We start from the raw sequence: 13,023 nt of genomic DNA on the forward strand, positions 1-13,023 counted from the left end.
AGCACTTTATGGTTCGATTATTTATGGTGTAATTGGAATTATCGCAGCCATTTCTTCTACAATATATTTCGGAATTAAAGGAAGCAAGAATCTTTCCAAATCTGAAACTGCAAAGTAAGTTTACCTAAATTCAAGTTTTACAGTTGCGGTAAAATATGGAGTGTTTTGTTTCCTTACCCTTTCTTAAATTTCAATGATCACTTATTGAATTCAATCACCAAGTTTGACGAATTTCAACATTCTTTTTTTCATGAGAAACAAAATATTTAAACTCCATCTCCACATTTGCCCGATAAGTTATTCTTTACCTCAATACACTAACTACTTTTTTGTCCCATAAATAGAACATCGCTTGTTGTAGTTGCAATGATGACATTCTGCCTATGGATTATGTGGTTCTGTGTTTATTTATCACAGATGTTTCCATTAATTAATCCAATTCACAAAGCTGAAGAGCACTAGACATTATAACTTATAGCACATATATACATATGTATTTTCTGAAAAAAAGTATATATAAGAGCAATAAATTTTTTTTCTGCACCTCTCTTTAAAATACAATAAAAAATTTGTATAACAATCCAAATATATTGTCAAACATAAGGACTAATCTAAATTAGGAACGAATAGTGAGCTTGTGATTTTATTCTTTAAATGAATATGGACTTCTGGATTTCATCTCACTGTTTCCGAAGTAGTTATTGTGGTGTTTGCAGTTTCCGATGATAAATGCTCGAAATTTTTATAAATTAGCCGTCAATTTCAAGTTAATACTGTTTTATGACCCCCGTCTGCCTTTCTGCCAAGAATCTCGCTCAAAAACACAAATTAATATCAATACCACCTACAAAAGTCTTAACATTATACCTTGCAACCAATACGTCTTCTAATTATTCCTTTTTCTTCAAAGGTCAAACTTGTTACACTTATTTCTATTTATCATGTTTACACCAGTTTTATGTTTAAAAACCCATCTTCCTTTAATATTTAAACATACATATTATTTTCCGCTTGCTTTACATGAATTTTTCTTTTCTTTTGTTTATTTCATCCACATGCATTTTTGTGCATGTACACCTATACCGGTGAAGCAATGTTTAAACATCATGCAAACAAGGAGGTTGGTTTGCAAGTCAAACTTGCTAATTCTACTATTTGATGGTCGTTGAATAAATAATGAGTGAATACATGATAACCAATGTTTATGTTCTAAAATGGCGTTTGAAGGATGATATTCAGAAAAGTCACTTGAAAAATCGGGAGTTGAATAAGCAGGGTACTAACTGTGGTATGGTTAAAAACGTATAAAATTTGAGTAAATTATCAGAATTAAGAAGTATTTCAGGAACAAATATTGTAATTATGGAAATAAAGTCTTTAAATTACCAATAACTAAAAGTGACCATTTAAAAATGCGAGCAGGCGGTATGTGTGGTAGCATTAAATAACTGAAGCCCCCCCACGTCTATGAATTAATAATTGGTATAACAAAATAACTAGTGCAATATATTTTTAATTTAACAAAATAATTAACAAAAATGCATTAATGCAATTTTTATTTTTTTCATATTAAAATAAATGTTAACATCGGGAAACTTCTCAGGGAAACCATATTTATTTTTTTGTTGTTTTTGTATAAGCTTCGAAAAGAAACTAAAAGCAGGGTTATATAAAAGTGTGAAATATTTTAATAAAAAAAAATGGGTAACGGGAATATAGAGGAAACAGTATGCAATTTAATGAAACAATTAGAAATTGGAAATGTTTCAGCAATAGAATCAACATTAAAAGGTATAGATCCTGAACTTGTTAAACACTCAATAAATAGATTTATCGACGAGGGTAGAAATGAATTTGGTAGAGGAAGGTATTTAGAGGCAATTAATTCATTTTCACAGGCAATATCTGGATATAAGTTGCAACTGAACAGCAAAAAGCAAGAACTACAATATGAAAATAGTGAGAACAAGAAAAACGATAACATTAAGTTGGAACTTGCGAAACTACTTTCAAACAGATCTCAATGTTATATAAAACTGGGAGGTGAGGAGAATTATATTAAAGCATTTGATGATGCAAAAGAATGTATATTATTAGACCCAAATTGGTCAAAGGGATGGTACAGAGCTGGTAAAGCACTTTACAATCTAAAGATTTATGACAAAGCAATAATTGTATTTAAAGCCTCTTTAAAGAGGGAAAAAAAAGCATCAGAATCGATTAGTATCAATTCATCGATACAGGAAATTGAGAAACTTATTGAGATATGCGAAAAAAAAGCCGACCACGATGCAGCAATTAGAAGAGTTACGGTAGATTACTCCAGATTTGAAGAAGCCATTAAGAAGTTAGAAGATGAGGAATTGAGAGAAAATACTAATTTTAATTCTGATCCAAACAATGCGACGGATAACAATAACATTATTAATTTACCAAATAACTTCAACACTTCCTTAGTTGGAAATAATAGTAGCAATCAAGGTGAAAGTTTTCAGCTTGAGCTTTCACCAGATTTAACAAAAGAGGAAATCGATAATATAAAAATGTCTTTTGGTGGATTATCTTTGAACGAAGAGAAAGATATGAAAAAGAAGGATTCATTAAAAAAATTAAACAAAATGGTTTTTAATACTAATTTAAAGAGCAAATTAACAATAATTAATGGTGATTATGATGATACTATTAAGGGGGTTTCGAGGTTGGTTCAAATATCTTCAGAAATTCAATGGTTTAAACGCATAACTGAAAATTTTGTAGACAAGTCAAGTATTTACATGTGGGATTGGATTAAGGCTATTGAAATCGAAATAGAAAAAATAAATATGCATAAATTAAGTAATAGTACAACATTATTTATAGGTTCTGGTTCATTTTTATTCCCAATATATTTTTATAAAAATGTTAATAAAATTGATCACTTATTTACAATTACGCAAGCAAAATCAAATTCATCATGTATATTTAGATTGTATAATAACATCTCAACAGTAAACAAAGTAAATATACTAAATTTAAATCCGTTCTCTCATGACTTTATGATTAATATCGAGTCCAGTTCATCATCTGACAACTCATTAAATAGTGAAGAGGCATCAGAAATAAATAACATTAATAATGATGATAAAATAATCAAACTGATACATGGAAATATACAAAATTTACCACAAGAATTTTGGAAAAAAATAAATCCAAGTACAATAATAATTGATCCTATTGTATTTGAGCCAGGATTACTAGGTTATGGTCTTATTTCAAATTTATTAAGTATTTATTGTGATAAAGATATAAAAAATAAGGTGTCAGTAAATCCAAGTAAAATTAAGGTTTATATTCAATTTGCGAATATAAATATTCCCAGTATAAAAATAGAAGAATATAATAACAAACAGAAGAGCAGCAATAACAATATCAGTTATCCAGAACTAAACTTAGATAAGTTAAATCAAGGTCTTTGGTCTCCGTATTGGGAGCCATTAAACATAAGTAAAGCAAAATATCATATTAGTTTTATTTCTGACAAGGTAGAACTTGGTATATTTCCACTAGAGAAAATTATAAACGAGTGTAGTGTTGATTATTTTGAATTAAACCCAGAACTGAGCGAAAGTAACGATTTTTATTCAATAGATGAATTTACAACCACAAAAAATGATGACATGAATGTTTATAAGGGTAAGATAGAGTATAATATTAAACCAAAGGAGTCAATAAATTCAATAGTACTGTCATACAAAGCAATCAAAGAAACAAGTGAACATGGAAGTAAAAAAGAAATAATACTAATTGATACCTCCTCTGAATTAAACAATTATGAAAATGAGTCTGTTATACCTCCTGGAATACAGTGGATTGGTGGAATAATCACAAATAATAACAGCAATTCAGGGAAAATAAAGTTTGATTTTCAAATCGAAACCACAAGAATAGTAATAACTCCTGATATTGATCAAGTTAATTCTAATAGAGATTTGAATAGTCCAAACAATGAGAATAACATAAACGTCCAAACAATACCAAATAAATTCACATGTTCACTACCACGTAGTGTAGTTGAATATTTATGGGATATAAAATCAATAAATATGTGGTCAAAAGTATTAATAAATAAATACAAAATGTCAATTTGCACCAATACAAGTGGAAAAGTGTTCGAAGGTATAATAACATCAACTTCACCGGGATTTTTTATACCAATGACATTGTTATACATTAGTTCAAAATTGAATAGTTCAAGCAATAATAGTCTCTTTAATACATGGAAAAAATCGGACGTTCACTTTACTTGTATTGAAAACCTTCCAAACCTTCAAAAATTGTACACTAAAGTATTAAAGGATAATATGTTTATATTACTTTCAGATACTGTAGAAAATGAGGTGCGTTCATTATACAATCATAATTTAAATGATTCAGTAAATAATAATAAATATAAAAACTGGAAACCAATAAGTAATATGAATATGAATGATGATGATGAATCTGTAAATAATATTGAAATGGAAAATGTTAAGTTTAAAAAGTGGGTATTAAGCGACTCTTCATCAAAGTATATACTTAATAAAAAGCTAAATGAAAAATTAACATTTATAAATGGAGATGTAAGACAATTAATCCCACAAACATGTACAAGTATGACTAATATTTCTCAAAGTGGTATTCAGCATCATATAATTAATGAAAAGGCAAGAATATTTACGGGAATGAATTTTGACCATGATGGTTTGGGGGAAGGAATAATACCACTATGGGCAACTGCAATGCAAAATGGAATAGTGAGAAAATACAATAACAAAACACTAAATGAACCTATTCCAAAGAAAATATCTTTCTATGGATTTTTGTCTCAGATAGGAAGTGAACCTAATCGAGAAATTGGTATTAATATATCATTTTGGGATACATACCGTTTTGAAGGTAATATGCAATGGGTCCCAATAAATGATACAAAATCAACCCCAATAATTCAAAGAAGTGATATATTCCACATAATAACAATTGACTTTACCACAGAAGGATTTAAAAATTTAGTTGACTGGAAAAAAGAAATATCTTTTAAAGTAATAAAAGAAGGCAGAGTTAATTCAATAATAATATTCTTTGATTTGTGGCTGGATGATTTCAATATTTTAACTACAATACCTCTAAGTGTTGTTGAAGATAATAATTGTTACATTCGACCAGATTTAAGCGTAAGTGAAAAGGAATTGATAAATAATGGATATTGCTTCCATAAAACTAGTTTCTGGAAGCCAACTTATCATATGTTACCACAACAAAATTCACAAGTTAATGATAAAATAGATTTAGAGTTCTCATTGGAAAGTAATTTCACAAAATTAAAATTTGCGATTAATTCACAAAACTTCGATAATGAAAATCAGGATGATAACACTCCCTCAACAATAACTTCTGAAGATGTTGAGAACAGTTCTCTTGTGCTACCACCACTTGGTGATATAACTTATCTACAGTTGCGTGAAAGATACAATTCAATAGTGAAAGAAATAAGTCCGACATTATATTCGACCGATACACAAGTTTCTTTAGAAGCATTCAATACATCTTTAAATTTGGCACTAAATCCATCTTTTTATACGGGAAAAAATTCAATCATGAAGGATGATATGTTATTTGACATTGATTCATTAATTTGGCTTTGTCAATCTTTCTTACTTTAAATAATAGAAATATTTAATAGATTCAATCATAATAATTAAGTTTGTTTTATTAGTGATGCATTGTTTATATATCAATACATATACCGGCTGCCCACATTATAATTAGCCACGTAATTGCATGTTTTTACATGCATGTACTTTTTTGCAAGGTGCACAGGTAATTGGAAAAAAAATGTTTCTTTCCTTTCTGACATTTGTTAAAGTATTTTATTTTACTTACTGATAGTTTTTAATTCCAAATATTTTGTTTTACTCAATATATAACAAGACTAATTAAACAACATCAACTAAGGAGTAATAAAAAAAAGTATTGAAGTAAACATACTTAAAACGTAGTTACAGAAGAAAATAGGGGAATAAGAAGAAGCATTAAGAGTTACAAAATTTTGCATTTAACATTATTGTATTGTCAACTTGTTTCTGAGATGATAATGATTTTTAGAAATGTTTGAGAAAAGGAGAACATATCTTTTTCTTTGTAAAACGAATATACGTAATGTGCGGTAAAGAGCGCGTGTAATTAATTTCCCACAAATAAATAAAAGGCATCCTCAGAGTTAAAGAGAAATATATGAAAAAAGCAAGTACAAGTACGGTAAACGGCTAAAAATAAAAATAAGAGTTAAATAATTGAATAATAATAAAAGGATTGTAGTTTTATGTGATATATTATTAACAGGTGATAAAGTTTAGGTTGGAATAAAAAGGTGAAAGAAATAAGGTTTGATACTCTTTAGATTTTCGGACTATATACGTGATTTAAAGAGTAATAGGAGAGGAAAGTTAATTTTAATGTAATAAAATAAAAATGGACTGGACAAATGTGATAGAGCGTGATTTACGTCGTCTTTCAGAATTATCAAAAGGTGATATAACAAGGATACTAGGATTCCTACACCACGATGCATGTGATGGCAAATTATATAGGTTTGTAAGGAGTTCATTTCCATTTAATTTATCATCAGGTCCTCCGAATTGGGGATTATGCAGACCAAGTGAAATACCATCAACAATATCACTGAGTTTGTCATATGTGTATAGAAATGCAGTAGAAGCAGCAAATTCTAAACAACCAATGAAATGGACGGAAGAGCATGTTGAGTTGTATTTGGAAGCAACAGTAGTTAGTTGTTGGAGTTCCTTATCAGATAATGAGAATTCAGAGCTTGGTGATTTGGATATAGGTACTGATTTATTAAATGAGATATCACTACAACCAGTAGGTCAAAAAGACTCTAGAATATGGGGTTTATGGGCAGTATTAGATTTTTTAAATAATTCGAGAAAGCAGAGTGACACATACTCAAGTACGAATGTAACATATAATGCAGCAAGTGAGGCCTTAAAAAGGATAGAAAAAGGTAGATCATATAACGCCGAACCAGATGCACTATTAACTGCAGTGGCTACTCAATTTACATCGATAATACAAAGAAATAAATTAGGTAATTGTGGTAATACAGGACTAGTAAAATCACCAAAAGAAAATATATTGGATAATATGACAACAATTCATAACCAGAATATGATGGTAAATAATAATATCAATGGTAGTAGTAATAGTAATAGTGGTAGTGTATCATCAGGAGTTGTGGAGATGACTTCTAATATAGATGAATCCCTTTCAACAGGAATATCCAAACCTGTAGAATCTCAAAGAGCTGCAATAAGATATGTCCCATCTAAGAGATTTGGTGGTAGAGCACATGTATTTTCTTTAAGTTCTACAACATCAACAATGGCAACTACTCCAGCACCTAAAGTAAATGACTCAACGCAATACGGATATTCGGGAAATCATAATGTATTGAATACAAGTATAAATTCGAATGATTTATACAATAGTACAAGTTGTGATCCAAAAACACCAATACCAATAAGAAGACAAAAAATCGGTGAGACACACATAAAAAAATCTGAAAATGACTCTGCATTAAAAGAGGTACTATCAGATAACATTAGTAATATTAAATCAAAAGCTTTGCAGGAAAATCAAAACACAGTTAATAAAAAGCAGAAAGATAAAAAAATAGGATTTAATATAGAAGATAATCAAAATAGTAATAATAATAATAATAGCAACAACGGTAGTAGTAACAATAATAACGGGATTCATATTCATGAAGATATAAATGATTCAGCTACAACAATAGGTGTTGGTTTAAATAATGAGATGGATCACTCTCAATTGAATAGTGATAATCCACAAGTATGTAAATATTCATTAGAACCAGCAGTAAAATATCCAGGATACAAATTAGAAGTAAATGGAAAATACTATGAAATAATATCATCTATACAAAAAGGAGGCTCATCACAAGTTTATAAGGTTAAAGAATGTAATACAGGTGAATTATATGCATTAAAGTGTGTAAGAGTATTCACAAAGAATCACGATCACAGTATTATGTCAGGCAACACTGAAGATAAGGAAAATGACAATAATAGCATATCGATAAAAATATCAGGAAGAAAAAGTGTAAATAAATTAAAACAAAGAAGTGGTAATGAAATTGAAAATAACAATAGAAATTCAGTGAACAATAATGATTATAATGATGATTGTATGGATGATGAAGATGAAGAAGATAATGAGGAACAGCAATTACTATTAATGTTTACAGAAGAAGTTAATTTATTAAAAAAATTAAGGGGTTGTTCACATGTAATACAATTAATAGATTCTGAGATAGCCCTGAGTTGTGGTGCAATAGATATAATTATGGAATTAGGGGTGAAAGATTTGAACAGTATATTACAAGGAAGTACGCCATTATCAAGTATAAATGTTTTAAGATCAATATGGACAGAAATGGTATTAGCACTAAAAAATGTTCATGATTTGAGAATAGTACATGGTGATATAAAACCTGCGAACTTTGTTTTTGTTGAGAAGAATCATGGCAATAATAATAACAGTGGTAATTCAATATCAATAAAGGACAGATTTGACAATAGGGCAGTAAAAATAATAGATTTTGGCATATCCAGACCGATAGCAGATGATACAACTCATATATTTAGAGATAAAGCGGTTGGTTCGTTGCCATTTATGGCACCTGAAACTGTAAAACCAGTAACTATACCAGAAAGTAAATTTGCTGTGGCAGCAGTGGCTTCAAAATTACGAATGCCACATCAGGTAATGTCTAGAACGGCAGATATATGGTCATTAGGTGCGATATTATATAGAATAACATACAAAAGGCATTTATTTCAACCAATAACAAGTAAATCTAAGCAAGCAGGAGGAAGTAATAATAACAATTCGCTAAATTCTGGGAAAAAAATGGGGCAACAAAGTAGATCAAATTTAGCACCACATGAGATATTAATGTTTTTACAAAATGATCAAAGTAAGATATTATTCCCGAAGGAAATGGGAATAACATTTACAGAAAATACGGAAGATAATTCACTATGGTTTGATGCCTTAAGACATCTGTTAAAATGGACATTACAATGGGATCCATTAAATAGACCTAATGTAAATCAGTTACTTGTTCATCCGTTTATAGATACTAACATAGTATCATCATATATAATGCAACAAAGTATACCAAGAAAAAGTATACTAATGTCTTCTAGTATAAATAGCAATACAATATCTGATGATTATTTAATTACTAATATAAAATACAATTCGAAAACAGATGAAGAGAAAGCCGAGTTATTGGAAGAGTTATTTAAGTCATCAATACCTTTATCTGATTTGTATAATTCGAAACCAAAAAATATATATTTGTCATCAATGAGATGGAATATAGTTACAAACGGCAATTATTTATTCCATAGTTTATATGAGTCGCTAAAAAATAATTTAATAATAGACGACAATAATAATGTTGATGAAAGTACGATAAATAACTTGGCAATTTCTCAATTTTTGTCACTAGTTAAAGAAGTATCAATACCATCGCCACCTTCTGTAAATACAATAAATGGCACAAAAAAAAGAATGTTGTGATTGAAGTGACTAAAATTTGCAAGAACAGAATCTTTTATATTAATTTTGTTAATATATAACAATTATTAAAAAAAATGAAATGTTTAATAAATAAATAATTGAACAATTAGTGTTTGACATTAGCTTATAATAAAGGTTGCTTTGGCAAGCAAGGACCTAAATTATTGTATCTTTGGTGATAGCAATGATCGTTATAGTGGTTTTTATTGCTGTCATTATCATTTATACTAGAATTAATGTCAATTATATTTAAGTGAGATACAAGTTTTTCTTCTAAATCATCAGAATATTCGTCTTTTTCCCTTATCATATATCCTAATTTGCTACTATTTATCTGTTTTAGATATTCAATACTTTGTTCCTGTTCCTCAAGTTCTTTTATACCTTTGAGATCATCTATATTTCCTATATCATCATCACTATATATCTTAGAATCACTACTACTATTATAATGATAGTAGTCATTGTAATAGCTAATATTGGAAAGTGAATTATTGCCTATTATTTCGTCTTGAGGATAATACAGTTCACCATTGTTATCGTATTCATAATTATTATTGTTATTGTCTTCACAGTGTTTGGAGTTGCAATCACTGGAAAATGCTGAATAGGATGAAAAGGTGGATGGTATTATGGGTATTTTTGGTATTATACTGTTATTATCAGTATAATTATTGATATCATTATTGATATTAATGTTATTATATTTCTTCAGTAGTTCCAATTTAACATTTTCCAGATCATTTTTTAGATTAAATTTAGTAATAAATATTTCATATATTTTTTCTCTTTTGCTTTCATATTTAGTAACAATATCATTGATTATATTAATTTGATCGTTTGAGTAATTGTTATTACTGCATGTTATTGTTCCTAATTTTGAATAAAGACACGAAAGTACTATGTCTATTTCCATTAATATCTCTTTACCTGTTTCGCATTCGCGTTCCACCTTTTTAATGCTTTCGTCAAGTCCGTCAATAGAAATGTCCAAGGTCGGTAATCCCTGTTTGTTTAAATAGCTTTCCTCCTTTTCTCTTAGATTTTCATTATTCAGTATTTTAATTAGGTCATCATCTATATGTAACATTTTTTTTATTTAATATAAATGTGGGTTGTATATACTTTATGGAAATGATCGAAAAATGACAATACAAGAATGTATTCAAATAAGTAATATTAGTGGAAATAAAAGTTTTTTCTTATTAATATAAATTAATTGTACAATTAATATACCCCTTGTTTATTTTTTATTACAAAAGCAGAATTAAATAATAATAAAAAATTACATGCCACAAAACAGTATAAAAACACTTTTTCAGATAATATATATATTTACCGTAAAAAAATGACTTAATAAATAATTCAGAGAAAAAACAAGTAATATTGAAATAAATATAAGATCAATGTTTTGAAGTATGTGCATGCATGTACAATTTTTTTGTAGAATGTTGCATGCATGCATTCATTTACGTTACTATATTTAGATGATATGTTTAATTAATACTCACCCCTACACAAAATAAGATTGTTAGAAAATAATTTAATTCTGCAGTAATGTTGCATCTCTTTTGTGTTAATTACGCGACAGTTGAGTTGAAATAGTTATTTTTTCTGTAATTGAAATGAAAAAAGGCTTGTAGGTGTATTTTGTGCTAGTCAATAGTATAAAGCAAAAAAGATAGGACAAAACAAATTGCAAAAAAAAAACATCAATTAATAAACATGAAGGAAAAACATCAACGTAAGCAAAACTCCATCCAACATGCTGCATTCATAATCAATATCACAATACCTTCTTTGGAATTCGTTTTACAGTAACAGTATCAGAAAATTTAATCTTCCTTCCACTTTGAGTATCAAACCTCATAATAAGATGAAAAGTACTGTGACAGTATAATTTGTTTACCAAATTCAAAACTGAAAGAAAATTATTAAGTTTTGACGCTTGCCTGTAGACAAAACCCACGGAACCAGTAATTTTGTCGTATTCCTTTTTAGTAATTTCAATAAAAGAGCCTACACAATCAATGAGTAGCCTGAGAAGTAGTTCATCAATTTCAGCCAAAGTTTGTGCAGCAATTGTCATTTTACTTTTTAATATTTCATAATCTCTGTTTACAGTTTCTACCTTTTCCTTCGCTTTAAGTATTTTGACACATGCTTCTGTATGTTTTCTTTTTTTAGATTTACACCTTCTTACTAGATCTTCTAATTCAAGTACACATTCAACGCTTATTTCACTAGTGTAAAATTTATCAAGAACACTCAAAAACAAATCGAATAAGCTACTGAATTTTGCTTGAATTTCTTCCAATTCAATGCAATCTAGTTTCACTTTAAGAGAAGACGCCAATTTACTCTCTTTGAACAGTTCATCAGGATTGAGACCTGGAAAACCTTTAGATAGTAAACTTGAGGATGATCTTGTCTTTGTTAGTCTGCAGGGTCTTGTTTTTAAAAGTGATAATGGTATTGCTATACCATTGTCTTCAAAAGATAAAACACTATAGGCATTCTTAAGTAGTGAATCTTTCACTGCAAATAATTGAATTGAATAAAAACAAAGTAAAACAAGCAAATTATTTTTCATCATTTTCGAATATTAATACTAATAGTAAATAAAATAACAAATATCACATTCAATAGCTACTAAATAAAATACTATTTTCCTTCATTATTTTTTTTTAAGTTGCCACTAAAAATTTGTCCAACACCTGAAAAAAAGTAAAGCATTGTTAGAAGGCAAAGTTTCCCGGGTTATTTTTTATAAATTAATATAAAAAACACCCCTTACTACTAACTATATTTTTGGTTTGTAAAGGATTTTTACCATTTTTTATATACCGTCCTTTTAATTTTATAATTATTTAATTTTCATTGTCATATCGTCTGTCTTTAAAAGGTAAATATTAATATGTTCAACAATTTATTTATTTGGTCAAATTTTTATCAATAATTTTAAAATTCTTGTTAGCCATTGCTATACCCGGGCAACTCCAGTAAGATGTGTAAACAGTAACACTTAAAGGTGTACATTATAGTCGAACCTCATAAAATGTATAACAGTAGTACAGAATAGAACGGAACGGATATGATAAACAAAAGAATGAGGAAATAAAGTAAAAAAATGGAGCATTTGTGTGAGAATAATGAGAAACAATACGCGTAAATAAAACAATCAGTTAACAAATAGAACTCAAGTTCGATACAAATAACACCATAACATCAATTTTGCATTATTAAGCAGCAAAAATAACCAATCCTGTCGCCTCTAATTGAAAAGGGAAAAAGTTGATATTATACGTTTAGATTTACATAAATTGTATGTATATGTATACTTTTATAAGTATTTGCCAAGAGAATAACTTATATACA

General features: G+C 28.6%; 4 protein-coding genes across 4 annotated transcripts; 2 read left to right on the top strand and 2 right to left on the bottom strand.

Moving 5' to 3' along the window:
- Window positions 1-1,700: 1,700 nt before the first annotated feature.
- FG379_002420 (putative 2 TPR domains at N-terminus) lies at window positions 1,701-5,678 on the top strand (the record flags this gene model as incomplete). Its single annotated transcript, XM_067327750.1, has 1 exon — window positions 1,701-5,678. One exon carries the CDS (start codon window positions 1,701-1,703, stop codon window positions 5,676-5,678), a length of 3,978 nt encoding a protein of 1,325 aa, XP_067182156.1.
- Window positions 5,679-6,486: 808 nt separating this feature from the next.
- Window positions 6,487-9,645, top strand: FG379_002421 (Ser Thr kinase; the record flags this gene model as incomplete). The annotated part of the gene is made up of 1 exon (XM_067327751.1): window positions 6,487-9,645. One exon carries the CDS (start codon window positions 6,487-6,489, stop codon window positions 9,643-9,645), a length of 3,159 nt encoding a protein of 1,052 aa, XP_067182157.1.
- Window positions 9,646-9,960: 315 nt separating this feature from the next.
- FG379_002422 (uncharacterized protein) lies at window positions 9,961-10,735 on the bottom strand (the record flags this gene model as incomplete). Its single annotated transcript, XM_067327752.1, has 2 exons — window positions 9,961-9,971; window positions 10,000-10,735. The coding sequence occupies 2 exons, from the start codon at window positions 10,733-10,735 to the stop codon at window positions 9,961-9,963; spliced, it is 747 nt and encodes a 248-aa protein (XP_067182158.1).
- A 696-nt stretch (window positions 10,736-11,431) lies between these two features.
- Window positions 11,432-12,241, bottom strand: FG379_002423 (uncharacterized protein; the record flags this gene model as incomplete). Its single annotated transcript, XM_067327753.1, has 1 exon — window positions 11,432-12,241. The coding sequence occupies one exon, from the start codon at window positions 12,239-12,241 to the stop codon at window positions 11,432-11,434; it is 810 nt and encodes a 269-aa protein (XP_067182159.1).
- Between the last annotated feature and the right edge of the window lie 782 nt (window positions 12,242-13,023).

The sequence above is a fragment of the Cryptosporidium bovis genome, assembly GCF_009768925.1.
Source record: "Cryptosporidium bovis isolate 45015 chromosome Unknown contig_30, whole genome shotgun sequence".
Taxonomy (NCBI): Eukaryota; Apicomplexa; class Conoidasida; order Eucoccidiorida; family Cryptosporidiidae; genus Cryptosporidium; species Cryptosporidium bovis.